The following is a 25,236-nucleotide window of genomic DNA, read 5'->3' as shown; positions in this document are numbered from 1 at the left end:
ATGTGATGTGGATGGAATGAATGTGATGGATGTGAATGGGTGTGATGGATGTGAATGGATGTGATGTGATGTGAATATAATATGATGAGATGTAAATGAATGTGAATGTGTGTGATGTGATGAGACGTGAATGGATGAGATGTGATATGCATGGATGTGATGTGATGAGATGTGGATCTGAATGAATATAAATGGATGTGATGTAATGTGAATGGATGGATGAGATGTGAGGTGGATGAATGTGTTGTAATGTGGATGGATGGATGAGATGTAAGGTGGATGAATGTGATGTAATGTGGATCTAGGTAGATGTTAATGGATGTGATGTGATGTGATGTGGATCGGGGTAGATGTGAATGGATGAGATGTGATGTGAATGGATGTGATGTGGATCGGGGTAGATGTGAATGGATGTGATGTGGTTATGGGTAGATGTGAATGGATGAGATGTGATGTGGATAGATGTGATGAGATGTGATGAGATGTAATATGATGTGATTGGATGAGAATGGATGAAGGACGATGGGAATACATATGACTGGATGTGGAATAAGCAATGTGAATTGATGTAGAAGAATGTGAAATAACGAGAAATGATGTGGAAGGATGAGAGTTCGTTTTATAAGTTGTATTTATGACGTGTTTAAATGATTGTTTTATGTCAAGAATGCTGGAAAAGCATTTTGACCATCTTGTGAATGAGGTCGTGGTGGAGAGATAAGTGATAAATTTGCAACAGCTGATGGAGAGTCAATGGAGGATGTCTCGCGTAGCAAGGTCTCGGCCGAGGTCTTGACGAGCCTCGGTTTGATTTAAATGGTGAGCTTCCGGTTCGGTGGATGAGGGACCAAGGAATCGGCCTATGAGTGAAGCGCTAGGTGACCTGGGAAGGAGCCTAGAGGGTGCTGACCATACGGTGCTCGGGCTCTGGGTCACCGAAGATACCCACGCATGCATCGGGGAAGAAAAATGGAACAAGGTGTAAGAGTTGTTTTTCTGAACTTGGGCATGGATCTGGTTGATTGGCCTTGCTGGTCCTCAAAACGGATGAGTCCATGTCTCTTTTATATGGATCTATTGATCTTGCTGATCTTCAAAACAGAGAGTCCATCTGGATTTTTCTTATTTGATTATATTTTCGGGTACTATGAGAGCTAGGAACTATTGAAAAGACCCCTGAGTGAACAGAAAGTGAGCGTTCTGGTTGCCAATGATGCCATACGTACACCGATGAAGGAATGACTAGAAATTAGAATTCAAGCTGGATATTTTAGAGGATTATGATTAGTGATACTATGGTTTCTTTAAAAGATTGTTTTAAAGACAGCTAAATCTGTGAAATAGGCAATTTCATGTGTAAGTGGTGTGACTATCTTGAAGTTTGCTTGAAGCGCTTTGGCGAGGGGGCCTGGGAACTCTTTTCCCTGGTACCTGGGAGAGACAAAACATAACCAAATTTTGAAATGGATCCTATCACTGGAGTGGTTGGGCAGTTAACCCATGGGATTGGATGGGATTATAGGTTGGACTAATGGATCCCTAAAATGAGACTCAATTTTGCTATGTTACGATAGATGAAGTAAATCCCGGATAGTCTTTGTTCTATGGAAAAGAATCAACGGCTGTGCGTCTTGATGAGGAAAAAAGCGTTGGACTCTATGATCCAAGTGCAAGTATTTTCCTTGATCCGACCATGAGACTTACGAGTTCAGTCGGATCAGTTTGGTTAGTGATGACCTTGACTACGTTAGAAGAAAGTTATCCTGAAGGAATCGCCTATGTTTGCTAGGCGAGGGAAGTTTTTTTGGGTTCGGTTTTGGAAGAACCGAGGGAAAAGTCTCTTGTCCGGATATTCGTGGGGGGGGCGAGGCCCCGAGTGAGAGGTTTTGCCGCCCTGCACAAGAAGTGCTACTTCCGCTGCTCTTCCGCTGCTAGCACCCTCGGAATCGTTGCACAGAGGGGGCTGGCAGGGATCTTTCAATACTTCTCCAATGAGTTCTTTGAATTCTTGCAAAAGAATTACATTTAGAGATAATTTACATGTAGATACACTCTACAGCAAAATGGAGTTGCTAAGCGAAAAAATAAGCACATTATAGAGATAGCATAAGCATTGTAGCAGAGAAGAATATGCCGCATAGCTATTGGGCTGAGGTTGTGTCTACAGCAGTTTATATCATGAACAAGAGTCCTCTTGTAGCCATACATGATGTAACACTAAAGGAGAAGTTTACTAGCAAGAAACCTAACTTGTCTCACTTGAAAGTTTTTGGATATATTGCATATGTGCATGTGGTAGATGAGTTGCATACTAAGCTGGATCTAAAGGTAGAAAATTATATTTTTATTGGGTATTCCCTTGAGCAAAAGAGATATAGATGCTATAATCTTGCTAGACATGAATTGAGGGTAAGTAGGGATGTTGTATTTGATGAGATGAGTAGCTGGTATGCTACTGAAAAAGATGTTATTGGGACTGATGTAAGTGGAAACATGGTTGCATAGAATGCAAGTAAACAAAAATCATAGTCATTGAGTGGACTAGGAGAGTCCCCATCCCAGTGGTTTTGTTCATAGACCACGGAGTGGCAAGCTGCGTCATAATACCGGTCTTGGAAATGTAGTTGGTACATCACATAAGGCAAAGAGAAAGTGGTTGAGCCCCTCAGTATGCCTGATATTTATGGAGAGTCTAGTTTCTACTACAAGGCATTCTCTTGTTTATGGAGAGTCTAGTGGCTCAAAAATGAGCCTTGAGGAGCTTGGGATTATAGCAATGAGGACACTTGGTGTGAAGAAGGCTATGGAAGCCATAAATGCACAGTTACGAAGATCTAGAAGAGTCAAAAACCCTATGCAAAGATTGACTTATGATGGTTATGTGGCACATCACTAAGCTTATATGGCACCAAATCCCAAGTCTCATTTCCATACAATGCAGCCATCTCCTCATCCATAGCTTTCTCCCAACACACATTTCTAATAGCCTCATCAAAACAAGACAAGACAAGATTGCTGAGTATCTCAATGTCACTATTGGTTTTCATATGGCAGATGCAGATCACTCTTTGTATGTGCACAAGAGTGATAAGGGTAATGTGATCATCACCATATATGTAGATGATCTTATTGTTGGGGGTGACAACTTGGATGAGATTTAGCATCATGTGAAAAGTCTTCTCAAAAGGAAGTTTGAGATGAAGGATTTGGGAGATCTGCGCTACTTTTTGGGAATTGAGGTCATTCGCACACCTGATGGTATTTGGATATCACAGTGAACAGTATGTATTGGATATGTTGTCCAGGTAGGAGATCTGCCATTGGATTTATGTTCTCATTGGGAAGTGTTGCTGTGACATGGAGCAACAAGAAGCAGCCCACAATTGCCTTGTCGAGTACAGAGGAGTTGCGGTGGTAGCGTGTGAGGTAGCTTCGTTACGCAAACTGATTTGGGGTTGCATGTGGAGAGAAATGTTGTCGTATATTATGACAATCTTAGCAATATACAGTTAGCTAGGAACCCAGTTTTCCATGCGCAGATGAAAAAGATTGAGGTACATTACCACTTTATCAGGGAGAGAGTCTTGGCAGTAGGCGACATTGACTTGGCCTACATTAGCACATAGGATTAGGTCGTTTTGCTGACATCTTCATGAAGGCCTTGGGAGCTGAGAAGCTCCACAGATTTCGAGATATGCTTGGAGTTCATGAGCTAGAGTTGAGCTTGAGGAGAAGTGTTGAGATTTCAAGCTCAATGAGCTGACACTCACGAGGCGCTTGCATGACCTTTCAGCATTTATATTACTAGCGGGTTTAGTAGCTAGCACTGACATATCTTCGCCCAGAGATTTTACAACTGGACTACACTGACTAGTCCACATCTACCCACTCGTCTTAGCATGTTCATATTATAGACCTCTTGTAGATACTCTATTATGTGTGTTAGTCACATTATCTTCTTTGTAGACCTCTTTTGTTGTGTGAAGAAAAAGAAGAATTTTTAGCCTCTCACCTTGTGTGTTCTCTTCTAGGGTTTGTGTGAGTGTGTGTGTGTGCTTGCAAGGGCTCAAGCTCTCTTCCCCCCTACATCTTTTCATTGAAAGCTAACAGCATGCCTAGGTCTACCAGCATGCATTGGAAGCTACCGGCATGCCCAGGTTGCTACCCACGGCATATATTCGAAGCTGCTAGCATGCCTAGGTTGCTACCAGCATGCATAGGAAGCTACTGGCATGCGTAGGAAGCTACCGACGTGCCTAGGTTGCTATCGATGTACATAGGACACTATCGGCATGCCTAGGTTGCTACCGACATGCATTGGAAGCTACTGGCATGCATTGGAAGCTACCGACATGCATAAGAAGCTACCGGCATGCCTAGGTTACTACTGGCATGCATAGGAAGCTACTAGCATGCCTAGGTTGCTACTAGTGGTATGCATAGGAAGCTACCGGCATGCATTGGTTGCTACCAGCATGCATTGGAAGCTATTGGCATGCATAGGTAGCTACCAGTATGCCTAGGTTACTATACCAACATACATTGGAAGCTACCAGCATGCATAGGAAGCTACCGGCATGCCTAGGTTTCTACCGGCATGCATTTGGTTTTGCTACCGGCATCCATGCATAGAGCATGGAGTCTGGACCATGGAAAAAATAACAAACCTTAATCTTAAAACCCTAAACTTACAAACCCTATAACATGTAAAAGCATAAGAGAAGAATCATACACGAAAGAGATCTCTTGCTTTGTTTAGCAATTGAAAGCTACCAGCATGCATTGGTAGCTACCGGCATGCCTAGGTTGCTTCCGGCATGCATACGAAGCTACCAGCATGCCTAGGTTGCTTCTGGCATGCATATACGAAGCTATCGGCATGCCTAGGTTGCTACCAGCATGCATAGGAAGCTACCGGCATGCATAGGTTGATACCGGCATTGCATTAGTAGCTAATGGCATGCATTAGAAGCTACCAGCATGCATGGAGCATGGAAAAAATAACAAACCCTGAACTTATAAATCCTATAACATGTAAAAGCATAAGAGAAGAAACATATAAGAAAGATATCTGTTACCTTGTGTCGAAGCTTGTATGTGTTGAAAACCAACAAAATCAAACCAAAATAAGGAAAAAAATGTATTAATAACAAACCCTAATCTTAAGATCCCTAAAACTTACAAACCTTAAAAACATGTAAAAGCATAAAAGAAGAAGCATACAAGAAAGAGATCTCTTGTGAGGATTGTATATGTTGAAAACCTACAAAATTAAACAAAGTCAAGAAAAAAAAGTATTAAGAAAAATCAAGATCTCTTACTATATGAAGCTTTAATGGAGAGCTCTAAATTAGGGAAAAAGAAGAAGGAAAAATACTCGTAATGGTTAAGCTTCAATAAGAAGGAAAAAAGAAGAAAAGTAAAACTTAAAAGAGATGAAAGAGAAAGGAAATACTCGTAAGAAAGCTTTCATGGAAAGCTTGTTTGCATAGGAGATAAATGATCTTGAGGAGGATAGGGTAGGAGAGGTAGAAGTGATAGACAAGGAATAAACCTACAAAAAAACTCAGAGTACAAGCTTATAATGTTCAAAAGATAAAACTATGTGGCGGCAAAAGAAGCGGCATAAACAGTAGCAGCGTTTTTTCGCTGCTATACATGCCGCTAGGCATCGATATTTCACTACAAAAAACCTTGCTTAGTAGTGGAAAAACGTTGTGAAGCAATGATAAATCACTGCTCAGCATCGTGAAAACCCCGATATTTTCCTTTTGGTGAAAACGCTGCAAAAACGTTGCTAAAAAAACATTGCTATGCTCACGATATGTTGTAGTGTACCTAAAGCAAAAGATAATGCATCATCAAGGTAGCCAATAGATTAAAAAAAACATGACCCAACTTGAGTACAACAAGGAGACGTACTTGGACAACAAAACGCTCACACAACAATCCTGCACATCTATGGTTAAGCACAACTATATATAGTAGCCTTTTAGCCATAAATCTACATGAGGCTTATATATAGTAGCCTTTTGGCCATAAAGCTACATGAGGTCTACATGTAGCCCATAGCAATGCTGAAAAAAAATGATTCATTTGGTAGCTTGTAGAAGGAAACATGTCATAGGTGATGTCCCAGAGCAGGTGATATATTTGGTGCAACTAGCATTCATCCATTAATGCAAGGAAGAGGAGGTCTATCCATTGTTCTAACTATGCTCTACAGCAAAATGTAAGCATCCTATGGGAAAACATAACTCCTACATAGTGGCTATGAAGCAAAATTAACTAGCATGTAGAAGCATAAATGCAAATCACAAACATGTCTAGCAGCACAGATACAGTATAGGCCAAGCATTGAGTCCACCAGCACAAACTCATCGAATTGAGGCTACTAGTTAAGAGATCTTATTAAAATTGGGGATTTTCTAAAATATGAAGAAAATCATCAAGCTCATGCCTCCTATCTCAAATTGGAGCTTCTACAGCACCATGGAAGGTCCAAGTATTTGCATTATAGTATTATTGCCTTCTGTTTACAAAGTTTTCATCAACCCTGGCATGGAAACGTCACTAAAAGAGACTACTCTTCTCACCGACATATGCTAGAGGGGAAATTTTTAAACTTTCAAAATTTTCTAATTCCTATTATGTTTTGAGTCATGGATTAAGTGCCCAGAGAGTCTCCTAAAATATGAATATTTTGTAGCCATGGGTTCTCTGCCCAGGCAGTCTCCCAAAATATGAATATTTTGTGTTTCTTTTTGTAATGCTCCATCATTCCCCTCCTTAGAGCAATGGGGGGTTGTTTTGGTATGTTGATGTAAGTTGTCTTCATCTCTCAAGGCAAGACTTGACCCATGATTCCTTCACATTGAGCCATGGTACATGAGCCTCTGAGCCATGCTCATGAGACTCTAAGTCAGTAGGCAAGGACACATTGTCTTGTTTCTTTTCTACTAGTGTTAGAGTATAGAGACAATTAAGGCATCACTCCGAAGGCATTACAAGCAATTTAGGGTTAAAAATGGATCTCCTCCTAAGGAATTCCATATCATAAGGCCTATAAAAATGGGAGGTTGTGAATGAACCTCCTCCCTCTTATTAAGAGACTAAGGTTATGTAAAAGGGGAGGAGAAGGGTGTGTGTGTGAATGGACTTATGGTCCACTAGCTCACCTATTTAAAGGTGGAGCTAGAAGGCATTTTATGAGCATGAAGATTAGTTGTGTTTTGAGCAACTTAATAAGAAAGATCTTTTCTTGTATTTTTGTGAGTCTCTCTCCTCCACATATTTGATCTAGTATGAGCACCACAAAATTCTAACATGGTATCATAGCTAGGCAACTTGCAAGGTGTAGAATAGGTCAAAAAAGTGGTTTTTAGAGTGCACCTCATCTACCCCCAACCAGTGGAGGCCCTCCAGCAACTTGAGGAGGCCGAATCTCGGCGTGATTTCAACTAAGAACTTGAAGAAGACCTCCAAGTGCTCAGTTTCATACCACCAATTGACAGGTTTAACCTCTGGAGTTCGCGGCATTAATGTCTGAGCAGGCCGATGCACGAAATCTGCAGTAGCTGCTGTCGTACAGCCATTCGCCGTCTGTAGGCGATTATAGGCCATGTGGGCTTAGAGCTTTTGAAGCCCATATCCTCAAGTATCTACAGCTCAAATCTCAGTCCCAATGGCTACTCCATGCGTGCGCTACAGTAAAAAAACCAGGCTGCTCACTTGGTAGCCATTGAAGCTTCCATTAAAGCTTCAAAATCAAAGGTTTTTTTGCACTAATCCTCTCTTCTAGGCTCAAAATCTCTTAAGTGCTTCTTGAAAGTGTTTTGCTCCAGATTCTCTGATGTTGTGGGCATACACCATGAGGTATTCATGAGCCTCATTGTCATCAAGCTTCATCAACATCTTCAAGTGCACAAAGCTTCCCAAAGTGTGCTTATAAGCACTAATAGTGTTGATTAACACTAATGAGACTACTAATCTAGCAAAGGGGAGCCATTCCAAAGTGTTTCTAAACAATAAGAGTGTTCTTAAACACTAATGGTGAATCTAATCACCAATGCAAGTGTCATTAGACGCTAGAAATGTGCTCTTAAGCACTAATAGTGTTGCTAAACACTAATGGTGATCTTAATCACCAAACAAAGTGTTCTTTGACACTAATAAAGCTAATCTCTATCAAAATTAGTGGTTGGGCACAAATCCTAAGTGCTAAACCATAAATTTCACCATCTTAATCTCCTTTTTTATGTAACATCCTTGGCTTGATTAAGGGTTGTTGCACTCTCATAAGCCTTTCTCTTTCTACTTAAGCCAAAACATCACAAATTTTTGGTTTTTTCTTCTTCATAAATCAGCCCATTACTCTCTAATAATCTCCTTCATCAATACCCAATGTCAAAGGACAACACCCAAATTAAGAAGTTCTCAGGAGAGGGCTTCCACACTTGGCAAGTCCTTGTCAAGTACAAGATGATGTCCAAAGGTTTTTGGCCATTCATCTCCGGCACTAAGGTTATTGATCGAACTAAGGCTGAAGATATTGAAGATGATGAGAGGGCACAAGCCATCATCATGCTTCATCTTGATGAGGCTCTCATTCACCATGTGGACCAGCTTCCGACTGCAAAGGAGAAATGGGATGAGCTTGACAAGCTCTATGGAGCTCGTGTGCTAAGAATTCCAAGATCTCACTTAAAATTGAATTTTTCAGCTTGGAACTCAAAGAGGGAGATGGCATTGGAGCCTTCATCTCCACTTGAAGGGCCTTATGGCTCAACTTGCATCAGTGAATGCGAGAATGGATGAAGATGATGCAGTGGCTGTTTTGCTAAAAGCAGTCAAGAAGGTGTACCCCACCTTAGTCACCACCCTGAAGAACATACCTAATCCCACCCTTGAAGGAGTCATTTAATCTTGTCTTGATAAAGAAAAGAGGCCAAAGGGAGGAGCTGAATCTTCAAATGCAACACCTTCATCGAATATCGAACAGGCTTTGTCACATCAAGTGATCAAAGTAAGATGTGTCTTGCAAAAAGGTGGGTCATTTGGCAAATAATTGTTGGATCAAATATCCCAACAAAATGAAATGTAACAAGTGTAAACAAACGGGACATATCACTTCCAAATGTCCTAACAAAGAGTCAGAGGCTAACTTTGTATCAGCCTCTAACTCCACTGAGAAATTGTTTTAAATCTCAATGTAACCACACCTATATTCCTAACCTTGTATGCCTAATGTTATAAAGGCATCCTATGACCAATACCACCTATTTCAATTTTTTTCATAGTTGGTATTGAGGGGGGGTATTAAGAGACTAAGGTTATGTAAAAGGGGAAGAGAAGGGTGTGTGTGTGAATGGACTTATGGTCCACTAGTTCACCTATTTAAAGGTGGAGCTAGAAGGCATTTTATGAGCATGAAGCTTAGTTGTATTTTGAGCAACTTAATAAGCAAGATATTTTCTTGTATTTTGTGAGTCTCTCTTCTCCACATATTTGATCTAGTATGAGCAGCAACACCACGAAATTCTAACACCCCTCATGTCAAAATCCCCTCACGTGACATATCGGTGGAAATCTCTAGGCAATGAGTAGGTCTTAAATATGTAACCTTTGACAAATTTGGAGTTGATATCTCACTTGAGATATGCATTTCCCTTTATGAATTAAACTTAAAGTCTCCATAACGAAGCCCCCAAGCTCATTAATTGAGAGAGCATATTTTTGGAATCTTTAAAAACCATACATCTCCCATTTTTTACCCCTCCCTTAATGGGGGTATGGGTATTTTTGTTGTAAATATTTCTTTATCGACCTTAGTGGGGAGCAACATTAATCTTCATAGGCTTGTAGCCTAAGGTACAAACTAGTTGGGGTGTAGATACGAAGTGGAGATGGCATGGCCACATGCATGAAACTAGGTGGCATCCTAGATATACGGGCACATGTGGAGGAGGCCTTGGAGTATTTATGAGGGCCCATGGACTGGATATGAGCTAGAATAGGTGCCTCCTCTTGTGCATGTATCTATAAATGAAGTCTCTCTCTTGCTTATTCTAACACTTAAATCTTGTATGATGATATGTGTTACTCTGATTAAACAATAAGATCAGTAATTGGAAAAGGCTTATTAGATTTTATAAAGAGGGGTATCTTTGATTTTGATGTTATCTTGAATTGTGCTTAAGAGTGGATTTGTGAGGCATACACATTGGGACAGAGCTTGGTGTGATTTCAAGGTTATCCATCTTGGAGGTCCAATGGAGTGAAGATACTCGAGTTGCAAAGGTGTGAGCATCATCTTGGAAGCTCATAATTCTAATCTTAAAGTGGTGAGAGCAACTACAAAGGTTCTACAGCAACACTCAAGACCCTACATCATGCCCATAGTAACAATTTGCCCAATCTTTGCACTTTCTCACCACAGAGGTGGAGAATACATGTCAAATTCATTCATGGATTATATACTTCAAAAGGGCATCAAACACCAATGTACTGTGCCTTATACACCGCAACAGAATGGTGTAGCTGAAAGGAAATGGCAAGATGCATGGTGAAAGCACAAAAGTTGCCTCACAAATTTTGGATGGAAGCTATAATGTGTGCAACTCATATGTTGAACAGGTGTCTAAAAAAAGCTTTGAAAACCATAACACCATTTGAGGCTTGGTATAGCCGCCGAAAGCCAACAGTGGATTATATGCGTACATTTGGGTGCTTGGCATATGCACATGTGCTAGAACAACTCCGAGAACAAAGCTAGATGACAAAGCAATTAAATGCATTTTTGTGGGCTATAACAATGAGAGCAAAGGATAACGTCTTTATAATCCAACTACATGAAGGAATTTTGTCAGTAGAGATGTGGTATTTACTGAAAATTTAGAACAGCCCAAATACAGCTTGTATAAAAGCAATGATACAGGCATACAGGACATGTTTGATGGACTTTTACCCATTGCAATTAGGGGGGATTCAGATCAGCCAGCCCCTACACAACAAAATCCTCATGTAGAACATGTGGAACAGCCAGCCATTAAGCCCCCTTCTATGGAAGAAGTGGAAGATCTTGTCAGCACAGGGAAGAGCAAATAGCCATAGACACAGCCAAGTCAGTGCCAAGATGGTTGCTGAAAACTTTGCAAGAAAGCAAACTTGCAGCTCCACTCACAAGTAGAACAAGGGCTAGTTCCAGCCATGCTTTGAATATACATCCTGGGGAGTCTGCATTAGCAATGGGTGGTCTCTTTGATTCAGAAGAGCCTTCTTCTTAATTACAAAGAAGCACATGAAAATGAGCATTGGTTGCAAGCTATGCAAGCTGAAATTTCTTCTATCATGAAGAACAATACATGGGATCTTGTGGAATTGCCTAAAGGCAAGCATGTAATTGGAACAAAGTGGGTGTACAAAGTCAAAAGAAAGTCTGATGGTACTATTGACAGGTACAAAGCAAGACTTGTGGCTAAAGGCTACTCCCAAAAAAAGGGAATAGATTATGAAGAGACTTTTGCTCCTTCGAGAATGACCACAATAAGATCAGTGATTGCATTTGCTGCACATAAAGGATGGAAAGTTCACATGCAGGGGAGATCAGTTTATCTTATTGCCCTACACAGGATAATGTTGCTTATTGCCCTACACAGGATAATGTTGCAGATCTATTCACAAAGGCTTTACCTCGAGAAAAATTTCATATTGAAGCTTTCCGCAAAGCTTTGGGCTTACTCTCATACAGAGAGTGATCTGCTACCTTGTACAGGTTCACACTTCCACTACAGGGGGGATTTGTAGGCACATGCTCACTTATGGTAGTGCTATGTGTGAACAGGGCTTAACCAAGGGCACTTTTTCCCATGTGGTTTTTCCCCTTGGACATCAAGTGTGAAAGGACACTCTAACATATAATATTTTGTACTTCTATATTATATGGATGTGGCACACATGTGCAAGGGTTGACTTTCATTTTGTGGATACCACACTTTTGGCTCTCTCTCTCTCTCCCCCTTATTTCTGTGTGTGAGATTCTCTACCCTGCACCTAACCCTAATGTGCAGGTTTGTGTGTGTGAGTGTGTGAGTCCAACACCCAACAATCTAGATATAATCAAAATCTCGCTTTTGTTGGTGTGTCCTACACATTTTGACCAAAAGATTATCATTTAAGTTATAATAAAGATTTATGGAAGCAATCAAAGGTATACCAATGTACCATAATGCCAAATGAACATGTCATCACGTGTAGCCAAAAAGAGGAATCATGGAAGCAATGTAAAGCCTCAACCATATGACAATGCCACATGAACATTTCATTATGTAGTTGGTTAGGTTTTAACCTAGTTTTACACTGAGAAGGAGGCTCTGTGAACTCCTTTGCTATTTTATACAAATGTATATATAACTAGTGAATAACCATTTTTTAAAGTGAGTGAGTATTCAATTTCAAAAGTTGTTAGAGCATCTTTAAGAAGATTCAACACCTACACAAGTAAGTTGGAGAGGATGATCCTTTGGGTTTCACAACTTACGTTTAGGAAACACAAACACTTCATTTCCATCTCGGATGAAGTAAGAAAATTGAAGAAAATAGCCATACTTTGGACACTTTTGCACAATCATTGCATTTTTTACAAGCGGCTCATTTTTTCTTTCCATTATCTCTCAACCAACTATTTTGGATTTTCATTCGGCATTTGATTTTTGAAATAAGGGGGTTTCCTCATGGTACATTAATGGTGCCAACAAAAAATCTAGGGTATTCAATGCTTGAAAATATTCACGTTCTTACGGGTTAGTTGTTGAGGTTGAGTGTACGACCAAGTTTCAATGGCATTTTTTAACTATGCTAATTTTGACACATTTAGAGTTTCAAGCGGCCAAGTTTCTTGTGATCTTGTGGGCCCCCTGTAGTCCTTGGTATTGAAGGGTAGCCCCAACATTTCATTTGAAGGGTAAAAATTGGATTAGCATTTTTTTCTTGTAATTTGGAAGGGCACCGTTAGTAAATTTTCAAATTCGAGCATTTCTTTTGAAGGGTAAAATTTTTGATGCCCTTATTTGAAGGGTAAAAAGCCCTTATCTAAAGGGTAAATTTTTTGATGCCCTTATCTGAAGGGTTTAAGCCCTGAGAAGGAGGGTTCCGTAGTCATCAAAACAGAGGGCTGGCCCCTTGTATTCTTGCGGAACCAGGGCATGGTGGGAAGGCAAGGTAATGATGACAAGTACATATTTCAATTCGAAAAAAGTTTAAGTTGCTCTGAGCTACAAGTAGGTTCCAACTTCCAACTAGAAAATGAGGAAGGAGGAGGATGGAAGTTGGAAGGTAGGTGAAGGTAAGGTAATTAGATGAAGAAAAGTTGAAGGGGGGGATGGGGACAAGGAAGACCTTAAATGGGATAGGTGTTAAATAAGGGGGGGCTTCATTAAATGGGGGCTGGGTGTGATGTATACTCACACTTAATGCCAAACATTAAAAAATGGTAGTTGAAAAGTTCAGCTAAGAGACGACCCTCTGATCAGCATTTAATGAGGTTGACAAGAACTTAGAAGCTTCTACTTAATGAAGCATTTAATTTTCCTTTTATTTGATTGGACCATTGACGTGCATGCACGCGGGACGACACGTTACCATCAATGCTTTTTGCATGGTGACATGGTGTGCTCCCAAAAATATGCATGCTATTTTTTTCATTTATTATTGTAGTTCTTTTCTTGGAATTCTTGGGAATTTTCTATTTTAGTTATTTTGAACTTTGGAACTTGGAAATACATCAAATCCCCAACGGGCCTCGATTCCAAGAGTTTTCAATACCAAAACCTTCCTTTTTCTAAATATAAAATTTCGGCATTTTCCGAAAAAAAGCTTCGAAAATTCCGGTATTTTTTTCTTAGATGTTAAGCATAAATTTCTGAAAAAGTCCGTTTTTTATTTTTGCATGGCGCCCAGCTTCACGCAAGAATTTGAAAATTTATGTCGTTAAACACGCACTTTTATGCAAGTAATAAAGGTCTAAAAATTAATAATTTGTGGAAATTCTAATTATTATTAATTATTATATAAACGCCTCAAAGAGGAAAGACTAAGCAATGTTTTTATTGATGAAAAAAGGGGATAAATCTGAGTATAAAATTCCTTCTTTTTCGTGAATTACAATAGAAATTCAAAGTGAGTTAACAAGAGGTATGAATAAAACAAATTTTACAAAGTGAGTTAACAAGAGGTTCCCATTTCTCTAATATAATTCCAGTCTTTAAGAAAAAACAAAATGGATAGAATAAAATAAAATGGATTAAAAAAAAGTTAAAACAGAGAAAAATAAAATAAAGATTTGCATCCTGCTTTTGTAAAATTTATTTATTTTAAATAAAGGAAAAAATATATATATATATATATATATATATATATATATGGTGTCGTTTGAGGTGGGTTTAAAGCGTGAGGCCGAGCACGGCATTGAATGCTCCTACGAATAATTTTTTCCCTACCCACTGACCTCATCTCAAGCGTTTAATGGTAATGGGAGGCCTCCTTAAATGCGCCCATTTCCAACCACCCCACGTCAACGTTCTGAATCCTGAGCTTTTCTTAGCGAAGCAATTCTAATAGTAAAATATTTCAAATTATTTCAATATATATAACATCGTGTCATTCCACAGCAATGTCTACCTGAACTCTCTCTCCCAGATCACCTCCCTCTTACCTTGCTCTACAACTATAGACACTCTGTGTGTTGTGTGTGTGTGTGAGAGAGAGAGAGAAAGAGAGAGCAAGCGCATTACTCGTTCTCTGATCACCTTGCCCTAGTTTCCAATGTATACCTGCTAACCATTACAGAATCATAAGGTCTGTGCGTGTGTGAAAGAGAGAGAGAGATAGAGAGAGAGGGGCAGAGAGACACAGAGCGTGCAATCCTCATACTCTGATCATCATCTCCAAGTAATCAGTGTATGCCTGTTAGTCATTATTGAATTATAAGCTGTGTATGCGTGTGTGTGTGTGCGCGCGCGAGAGAGAGAGAGAGAGAGAGAGAGAGAGAGAGGAGAGATAGATAACTCTTTAACTTACCATCTTATAAGTTGTGTATGTGTATGTGGGGGTGTGTGGAATACTCATACTCTGATCATCATCTCCAAGTAATCAGTGCATTCCCGCTAGCCATTATTGAATTATAAGCTGTGAATGTGTGTGCGAGAGAGAGAGAGAGAGAGGAGAGATAAATAACTCTTTATCTTACCATCTTATAAGTTGTGTGCATGTGTGTGTGTGGGTGGAGGTTCTGGGAATATAGTCTACTGCAGCCATAGAATTACTATAAGGTCTGTGCGCGCGCTGGGAGTATAGTTTACTGCAGCCACAGAATTACTATATGGTCTCTCTGTGTGTGCGCGCGCGCTTGCTGTGAATATAGCTTACTGCAGACAGAGTTGCCATATGGTCTGCTGTGTGTGTGTGTGTATATGCTGGGAATATAGTTTATATGCAGCGATATTATTATTGTATGCTCTAGTGCTGAGAATCTAGTTTACTGCAGTCTTAGAACTATAAGGCCTGTGTGCGTGTGCGTGTGTGTGTGAGAGAGAGAGAGAGCGTGTGCGTGTGTGAGAGAGAGAGAGACGTGCTCGGAGTAGAGTTCTGTGAACATTATCGCTTTGATGGCTATGGCTGCCTCTGTGGAGCTCGCTTTTGAGGGCATTTTGCAATCAAATAAACGCAAGTATTCGGATGACGTTGATAACCAACGCATGCTGCAGCTCATGCTGGGTCCTGTAGAAAGGCACAGCACCAGCATGCATACCCTCGATCTCCTTGGTGGTGGCCGCCACGGCGAGCTTCGTGATAGCTTCGAGCTTGACTCGGCCACACCGCTTCCATCAGGATGGGAGAAGTGCCTCGACTTGAAGGTGAGCAAATATCTTGGTTCATAGTTTTCTAATTAACTTTTCCTAAGAGTCTGTTCCTGCTTAAATTAAAGCCAAGTGTTTGGATAGGGGAAGGGCCTGCCCATGGATGTGTGTAAATCTTGGGAAAAAAATAAATTAAGGATAGGTTTTAGAGAGGTTTAAAACAAAGAGATCAAGGATAATAAAACGATTAAGGATAAAAAATTAAGGTTAGGTCAGGTTTTAGAGAGGCTTAAAACAAAAAGATTATGGATAGGATAGGTTTTAGAGAGAGATTTTGAGTCTTCTCGTTGCTCTTAAATATATGTTTTTATCAAGGTTTTTAAGTACTTTGGGTTTTAGAGATGAACTATTAATAGATTGTTGTTGAAGGTATTAGCGGTTAGTTGTTCTAATGGTTTTTACTTGCTAAGGTACTCTTGATTGATTGGTTTTGTACTTTGGGTTTTAGAGATGAACTCTTAATAGATTGTTGTTGAAGGTATTAGCGGTTAGTTGTTCTTATGGTTTTGACTTGCTAAGGTACTCTTGATTGATTGGTTTTGGAGAAATTAGTGGCTAGTTAATCTTATGATTCGTGGTTGGCTAATCTAATATTAGTACCTCTTTTTATCTAAATTTGTCCACTAGAGTGGGTTAGTTTTGCATACTAGTCATAGGAGTGTTCACTTAGGAAGCTAAACATAGGAGTGTTAACTCAGAATCCTCATTTGTGCTAGGTGGTCAGGGGATAGGCTTCCTATTATTAAGCATGGAAGAATGAAGATATAGTTAGATGCAGGCCAGCTTATGCCAAGTAGGGTAAATAACAGAAATATGTATGTGTGTGTGTGTGTGTGTGTGTGTGTGTGTGTGTGTGTGTAGAGACAAGCACTTGGCTTACTTAACCTTCAGTTAATGTGCTGGTTTACAAAGAGGATTTTGCTGGTGATAGCTATTCAATCATTTAGGCTTGAAATTTAATGCTTGATCCAACTAATTCTACCGAGTTTAGCATTGGATTGTCTGTTAGATTGATATGTAACTACTTTACTGATCCCACAATTTTTTGTTGTTTGTACACGCAGACTGGAAGCATATATTATTTCAACAGGAGCACTGGTTTGAGCACCTCTTGTGATCCGAGGAAGCCCACCAGTGGGAATTGGCCAACATCTCCGTCTTCTTCTGATCTTACTGTTGAAGCCTCTCTAGGCAAAGGTTCTCAAATAACCCCTCCAGACATGTCAAGCAAAGTTGCAGAGAAATATGGTTCAAACAATTTGGATTTAAGCCTTAGCTTAAAACCAAGGCTAAGGAGCTCAACAACAACAGTAGGTGAAGCACAACATCATGAGCAAAGGAGAGAGGGCCATTATAGCATAATTGGTAGGTTGTTTTGTCAACCACAAAGCTATCATAACAACCATGGCATCACTTCTACCAGTCATCCCACATGCTCATCTTCTACTACTTCATCTCCATCCACTTCCTCTCCATCTGCACTAAGCTTCCAAGACTTCAATGGTGTGATGGATGGAGGGGGGAGGTATAATATGGGCAGCAGCAACTTGTCTTATGAGGTGGAAAGCACAATTAAGAAGCCCATTAGCAATAATTCTAATCCTATGATTACTGTGGGGTGTGCAAATTGCCTGATGTTTGTCATGCTGCCAAGGAGCAGCAATCCCAAGTGCCCAAGGTGTGGAGTTTCCCTTGAAAATGATCTACCCCAACCCCCCTCCAAGAAGACAAGGCTAGGATTGTCTCTCATGTATTGAACCTTAGATTATTTGTTAGCATTGTATCAAAAGCCCCCTCTCATTTTGCTTTGGCTTGAATACAAGCTCGGTTTTGTAAAAACAGTGTGTTTGCCATCTTTGTGTATACAATAAGAGAATAAATTGACTGCCTACCATACGAGTGCCCAAAAGTTCAATTTGGCCTACTAATTAAGCATCTTCTCTAACAAAAGCTCACAAAGCCATTGAAAAATGTGTAACATGGCAAATGAGTTCAATAGAAGTCTTGGGAAGCTTTGTTAATTTACAAAAAAAGGGATTTTTTTCCAAAATTGAAAAAGAACATGGTATTCTAGTTTGGTACCTCAACAGGACATAATTAATAACGTTTTTTTTGCAAGGTTTGGAAAAATGCTGCCATTGAGTGAGCCTTCAACCACTTTCTTGCATAGGTGAACTCCACATCATTGTTAAAAATAAAATTTTCTTTTAACATAACTTTTTTTACATGGATGAACTCCACATCATTGTCAAAAATAAACTTTTCTTCAAACGAGTGAAAAAAAGGATAACTTTGAGCTCAACCAATTTTTATTTAAAAAATGCATAGATTAACCCGTTTTATAACTAAAGGATGGTTTTTTTAAAACATTGCTCCACATATGTGTAGGGTTATGAAAAAAATATAGTTTCTTATAAGCACCATGTTTTTATTTTCTAATAAGAAACACGTTTATGCTATTCTTAGACTACCACCTAGCACCAACCACTACACTATCCTTAAACAAAAAATTCTAGATGCCACCTTCCTTTCTTTAGTGATTCCTTGCTAATGTATAAATAAAAGTTGGCATCCTTTTAAGACAAGGAAATTGTTCATTACACAAGGGTTAACATTCTCATAAATTACAAACATAACAAGTTTATTATGCTATTATGCTATTTCAAACTTGTAATAGCATAATAAAGGTAAGATGGCATTCACAACTTTCCAAGAAAGACAAAAGGAGGTATGTAATCATCAATTACAATCATTTGATAAAACTTGAACGATATTTTATAACTTAGCAAGCTTATATGATGATAGAGATGTGTCAATTCCACATCACATGACTTATTTTTATGAAACTAGAAAGTCTAAAGCTACAAAACAACAGGAAATTTTGGCAATATCCATCTCTATGGAAAGCTCTCATAGCTTGAAATTGTCGTAAAATATTGCAATTTGCCATGTATCTTAAATGATTCATTCAAATGTATGTCATGTAAAACCAAATAACAACAAAGGCTTGAAATTGAAAGGTTCAACTTCATAAGAAATCAGCCCAATCATGTTGGAAAAGATCATCCTCCTTTGTATGTTATCCTCCTAAATCAAGAGTTAGCATCAAAATAATAAGACAATTTGAATTCAAAAGCACGCCATATGTCATAATAAGACAAACTAAATTGAAGCATGTCATAGCTTGTGCCAAAATAATAAGACTAATTAAATTGAAAAGCATGTCATATGTCTAAAGCATACTATAGGCAATGCTAAACCATCCCTAATAAAATGTTGTTAAGGTCATGAAAACTCACAAAATGCATACCAAAAAATCTCGAACTTAGGCCATGAACATCCTACAAACAATGGGACTTCTGTCCACCATTGAAATCAAATTAGGCATGAAGGTCCTTAAAATGCTTGATAAATAGGGTCATCATTGAAAGTATACAAGTAGGTGACTCCCACGTTGTTGCGGCATAAAGTTTTTGCCCGTATGCATATGTGCATACATATGTGTGTGCATATGTAAGTCACATACACACACACACACACACACATGCACATATACTCTCTCTCTCTCTCTCTCTCTCTCTCTCTCTCTCTCTTATATATGCATGCACACACACATACTTTGTCTCTATCTTTGTCCCCTCTCTCTCTCTCTCTCTCTCACACACACACACATACACATGTAAATATATATTATCCATAATATTATGTTTTATTATATTTAAACACATATACCTATATATACATATGTATTTTTAAAATAAATAAACACACATACACATGATTTTAATTAATTAAATTTTACTTAATATTAAATTTTAATCGGTGGGGATGTATGGTGAGGTGTGCTTACTCTTAAATAAATGTATCTTATATACAATGTCTTTTGTCTTTTCTTTACAATGAGAGAGAGAAACCTACACCTTGAAGTTTTCATCATGAAGCTCACCTTTTAAGAGGGAGGCTCCTATTTTTTCTCTCAAGAAAATCATTAGGTAAGAAGGGATAGCTCTCCTTTCAAAAATTGAAATGATACGAGATAAGAAAATTCAAATTTGAGAAAGGGGAAGGGGAAGGGGAAGGGAGATGGCTAGAGAGAATGACATGTGATAAGGGGAGAAATAAAATAAAAAGAGCATTGAAGAATCAAGGTTGCATTAAAAGATGTGAGATTCAAATTCAAAATTGCACCCTTTCCAAAATCCTCCTTTTCTCTCCTTCTCCTTCTCCTCTCCTTTATCCTTTTCTCAAACTCTCCCTTTCCTTTGGCCTCGGTACTCATGCTTTATCTTGTATAGATATATATGAAAATACAACCCATCAAAAGATCTTATGTATATATGCATAGAGATTTAACCTAACGAAGCTACTCCTCATGCAAAGAGAAAAACCTAAAATTGATTCCACGTAACACAAAATGGTAACTTACATATAAATATATGCCATAATTGATGTCTTTATTGTACATAGTCATATGAATAAAATTCCATCTCTACCAAGCTCTTGCACATGCATAATAAATCAATTCATAATGAGGCTATCATTGGAACTAAATCAACCAATACCAAAAAAACCAAAAATTAGCCTATAATTGAAAGTAAGTCAACCCATCTAGGTCTTGCACATGCATAATAAATCAACCCATCTAGCTCTTGCACATGCATAATAAATCAACCTAACTAGGTCTTGCACATGCATAATAAGAAAACCCAAATTTAGCCCATCTAGATTTTGGTCACGCCATTATTGGGGCTAATCACTTGAATATGAGAAATTACCCTTCTTTCTCTCAAAACCTAGGCTAATCTTCTCCATCTAGGCTAATCCAAGATATTTCTTTCTTTCATTGGTATAAGAGTGCCTTGACTTTGATCCATTTCTAGCACTTTCTTGATTTGTTTTCTTAATTTCTCAGTATTTCATTCATGGCTGTAATTTTTTTCTTTGCATGGGAGAGTGACGGCGGAGACCTTGGATTAAGTCTATTTTGGTACAATTTGGTCAAATTTTGGTAGATTTTGGCCAAAATTTGGGCTCTACACCAAATTTGGACCAAATTGGAGTAACTTTGGGGTACCCGGACCAAAATTGGAAAATTGTTTAAGGCTCACATTTTTTCTCTTCTCCCTCTTCTTTCTTGGTCTTGTGAGGGCTATGGTACTTCAATCTTCAACTAGAATCTTACCTAAGCTTAGGGTTATGAGTGGGGAAACCAAGGGCTTCACATAAAGCTATGGGAGAGGTGATTTCATGTGCGTTTTCCTGCTTGAGGCTATTGGTTGTGCATGATTTCATCAAGGATTGGGGAAGGTTATCACTCAAGCCTGGGCCTTCCAACACATGAAAATGGCTTCTCCAAAGTATATTAAGCTAAAGATACCTTCCATGCTTCAATTTCTCAGGTCTCTTGGCATTAGGGTTTCCCATGTAAATCAAGGTTTCACTTCACATTTTGAAAAAATTGATTCAAGATTCATCTTCTCAATGCTTTTCTACACCCATACATGTGATTAGTTGATGTAAAAGCATGGGATTGATGATTCTTGGCCTCTTCTTGAAAATTAGGGTTTCTTTGAAAATTAGGATTTTCACTCATACTTTTGGGGACCTAGGGCATTAGACTTGTTCATATGGCTCTCCTCTACTCATCCATACCCATATTGCACAAAAATGAGAAAGAGATTAGGGTTTCTTGACAAGAATGGGATTTTTTTGGATAATCTTTAAGATTAGGGTTTCTTTTGGGGTTTCATTGAAGCCAATGCATAATCTCATTCCTCTTAATTCCCTTAATCTTGCCATACATTGTTGATGTCTTGGAAATATCATGCATGAAGCCATGATCATTGAGGCCAATCTCTATTGATTTTGGGGCATCTTTATGCATAAGTGCATGGACATATCATTTCAATCAAGTGTCATTGAAGAAGCCATTGAAGAGACTAACAAAGCAATGGAGTTGGAGCCATGTAAGAAGTATGTGGAAATCTATTGAATCTCACCAAAAATATTAAATTCTTGTATTGGATCTTTCACTTGGGCATGCAATTATAAATGCCACATGTAAGCAAGCTTTACAATCTTTCATTGTTGGTACTTACACATCTCACACACATTGTTCCTACACAAGTACACTTGGCATTGGAGAAGAGGCCAAGGGGGAGTTTGTCATGAAATTTCCTTGCCGTGAGTGCTGTGGGAAAGTGGTATGGAAAGGGATCTAGGTACAAGGTGGTGAAGACATGGTCTCAACCCTAACCCTTGCCTCGGATTGCAACTTGATAAGGGGGTGAGAAGTGCTTGGCTAGGAGATTGGCAAACATCAACGCGCTACATTGAATCTATCATCACAAGTGGCAAGGTTTCCATTGGCAAATGCAAATGCAAGGATTGGCAATGGGCACATGCATGGCTTTGTGGTGAGAAAGTGCAAAGATTGGGCAAATTGTTACTATGGGCATGATGTAGGGTCTTGAGTGTTGATGTAGAACCTTTGTAGTTGCTCTCGCCACTTTAAGTTCAGAATTATCTTCCAAGATGATGCTCACACCTTTGCAACTCGAGTATCTTCACTCGATTGGACCTCCAAGATGGATAACCTTGAAATCTCACCGAGCTCTATCCCAATGTGTATGCCTCACAAATCCACTCTTAAGCACAATTCAAGATAACATCAAAATCAAAGATACCCCTCTTTATAAAATCTGATAAGCCTTTTCCAATTACTGATCTTATTGTTTAATCAGAGTAACACATATCATCATACAAGATTTAAGCGTTAGAATAAGCAAGAGAGAGACTTCATTTATAGATACATGCACAAGAGGAGGCACCTATTCTAGCTCATATCCAGTCCATGGGCCCTTATAAATACTCCAAGGCCTCCTCCACATGTGCCTGTATATCTAGGATGCCACCAGCTAGTTTCATGCATGTGGCCATGCCATCTCCACTTCATATCTACACCCCAACTAATTTGTACCTTAGGCTACAAGCCTATGAAGATTAATGTTGCTCCCCACTAAGGTCGATAAAGAAATATTTACAACAAAAATACCCATACCCCCATTAAGGGAAATTCGGGATTAAAAATGGGAGATGTATGGTTTTTAAAGATTCCAAAAATATGCTCTCTCAATTAATGAGCTTGGGGGCTTCGTTATGGAGACTTTAAGTTTAATCACTACAAGAGTAGAAACCTGTAGCAACCCTTACGGGGGTCGCTACAGAAGTCGTTCCAAAGGTCGCTCTTGACCATCGTTTAAACGACCTCTATAGCGACGTTTTTGAGATGCATAAACGATGCTTTTTGGGTGGCATAAACCACGTTTCGAGGGTGGCATATACATCGCGTTTGGGTGGCATAAATGACGTTACGAGGGTGGCATAAACCACGTTTTTAGGTGGCATAAACGACGCTGCAAAGGTGGCATAAATGACCCTATTTGAGTGGCATAAACACCCAAGTTTGGGTGGCATAAGCGACCCAATTTGTATGATTTTTTTAAGCTGTTGGGGTCGCTTAAAAGACCTTTGTTCTGAACGTTTTTTTTTAGCCGATGCGCATTCTCTCTCTCTCTCTCTCTCTCTCTCTCTCTCTCTCTCTCTCTCTCATACACATTATCTCCACTTGTGTCTCTTGCACACACATTCTCTCTCTCTTTCTCCCTCTCTCTCTCTCTCACACACACACACACACTTCACATAAACATTAGTCTCTCTCTCTCTCTCTTTCTCCCTCTCTCTCTCTCTCTCACACATACACACACACTTAACATAAACATTGCTCTCTCTCTCTCTCTCTCTCTCTCTCTCTCTCTCTCTCTCTCTCTCTCTCTCTCACACACACACACACACACACACACACACATACGCACGCACATTCGTGTACGACAAAAGACCCAAGAATCGACATACATCGACTTTTGAAAAAGCAATGGCCGACATCGATTACGGTAAGTATAAATTAAATTTTGCAATCAATTAACATTTAAATCTGTAGATTTGGGAGGTAGACACTTCAAGAAACTCTTGATAGATGTAACACATGTGCATCATGGCCAAAACACACATACATAAAGAAAATGTTAATAAAAGAGCGCCATCATTCTGAATGAGTGACTATATGTACCAAAAAATTTATGTCTACAAAATTAGCACTAAATGGCTCTATCATGACAATTTTAATCGGAGTCATTGGAGGAAGAGTCCTCCTCTTGTACGTTCTTGGGCGGTTGCGATGATAACCCTAGTGCTACCTGTCGAGCAACCTCATCCATGTCGTTCTCACCATGTTGCTCCTACAATTAAAAATGTCTATTAGCTATTTGAGTATAAAAAAAACCACATAACATATAACACTTGCAGATCTTGATTGGCATAAAATAATATTTGATAGAATTACTTACAAAAGCATCGGGTGTCGGCATCTCCTTCTGTAGCGCTCTGTAGTCATAAATTGTGGCTCTCCGTATCTCGTCTGCAGATGGTGCTCGACCATAATCCTTTCTCTGTCATTTAAACATTGCATATATATAAGTAAGAAGTGAATTGAATGCATATGAGATCATAGATACATGGATACATACATATATATATATATATATATATATATATATATATATATACATATATATATATATACATATATATATATATATACATATATATATATATATATACATATATATATATATACATATATATATACATACATACATACATATATACATACATATATATATACATACATATATATATACATACATATATATATATATATATATACAAATAGCTATAGATAGACGAACAAAAAATTTGTGCACTTACAAAGAGTGCTTGAAAGCCACTAGCCCATCCGGTCAAGCCGAGAGGTGTGCCCTGACTGGACACGAGCCTGTGCTGCTTCCTGCAAATTAAATGCGCTTTTATATGAATATATAATTAATGCTATTCGAGAAGTATCTATCATATGCATTGAGTGAATTAACTTTGTGTACCTTCTGTTGAGGCCATGTCACTCTCAAGCGAATCTCTTTCGTGAAGTACCGCCAAGAATCTCTACACATCGCCGGTGGGCGTGTATGCTCAGGGACGGCCGCAAATTTCCTAAGCATTTAACAACAGTGTGTTACAAGGTTTCACAATTTACGATCAATAAACATATAGATGGATATATAAACACATATACATAGGTAGGTGGATAGATAAATAGATAAACATATAGATGGATATATAAACACATATACATAGGTAGGTGGATAGATAAATAGATAAATGTAGCGGTCTGTATGCGCTATGGATGCTCAATTGGGTGCATTTGGAG

At 38.9% G+C, this 25,236-nt stretch overlaps 1 protein-coding gene across 1 annotated transcript; it reads left to right on the top strand.

Annotated features, from left to right (window-relative positions):
* Window positions 1-14,667: 14,667 nt before the first annotated feature.
* LOC147603645 (uncharacterized) lies at window positions 14,668-17,803 on the top strand. The gene is made up of 2 exons (XM_086796172.1): window positions 14,668-15,911; window positions 16,979-17,803. The coding sequence occupies exons 1-2, from the start codon at window positions 15,663-15,665 to the stop codon at window positions 17,669-17,671; spliced, it is 942 nt and encodes a 313-aa protein (XP_086652298.1). The 5' UTR covers window positions 14,668-15,662; the 3' UTR covers window positions 17,672-17,803.
* The last annotated feature ends 7,433 nt before the right edge of the window (window positions 17,804-25,236 follow it).

This window comes from Cibotium barometz, chromosome 63, assembly GCF_041138505.1.
Source record: "Cibotium barometz isolate CiBa-2024 chromosome 63, ASM4113850v1, whole genome shotgun sequence".
In the NCBI taxonomy this organism is placed as follows: Eukaryota; Viridiplantae; Streptophyta; class Polypodiopsida; order Cyatheales; family Cibotiaceae; genus Cibotium; species Cibotium barometz.
The sequence above is the reverse complement of the archived record's forward strand: the minus strand, read 5'-3'. Positions and strand labels throughout refer to the sequence as shown.

Bases quoted from the DNA above. Each gene is read 5' to 3' on its own strand.
- LOC147603645 (XM_086796172.1), top strand. From the start codon at position 15,663: ATGGCTATGGCTGCCTCTGTGGAGCTCGCTTTTGAGGGCATTTTGCAA. The intron at 15,912-16,978 runs GTGAGCAAATAT...TTGTACACGCAG, and splicing joins AGAAGTGCCTCGACTTGAAG to ACTGGAAGCATATATTATTT.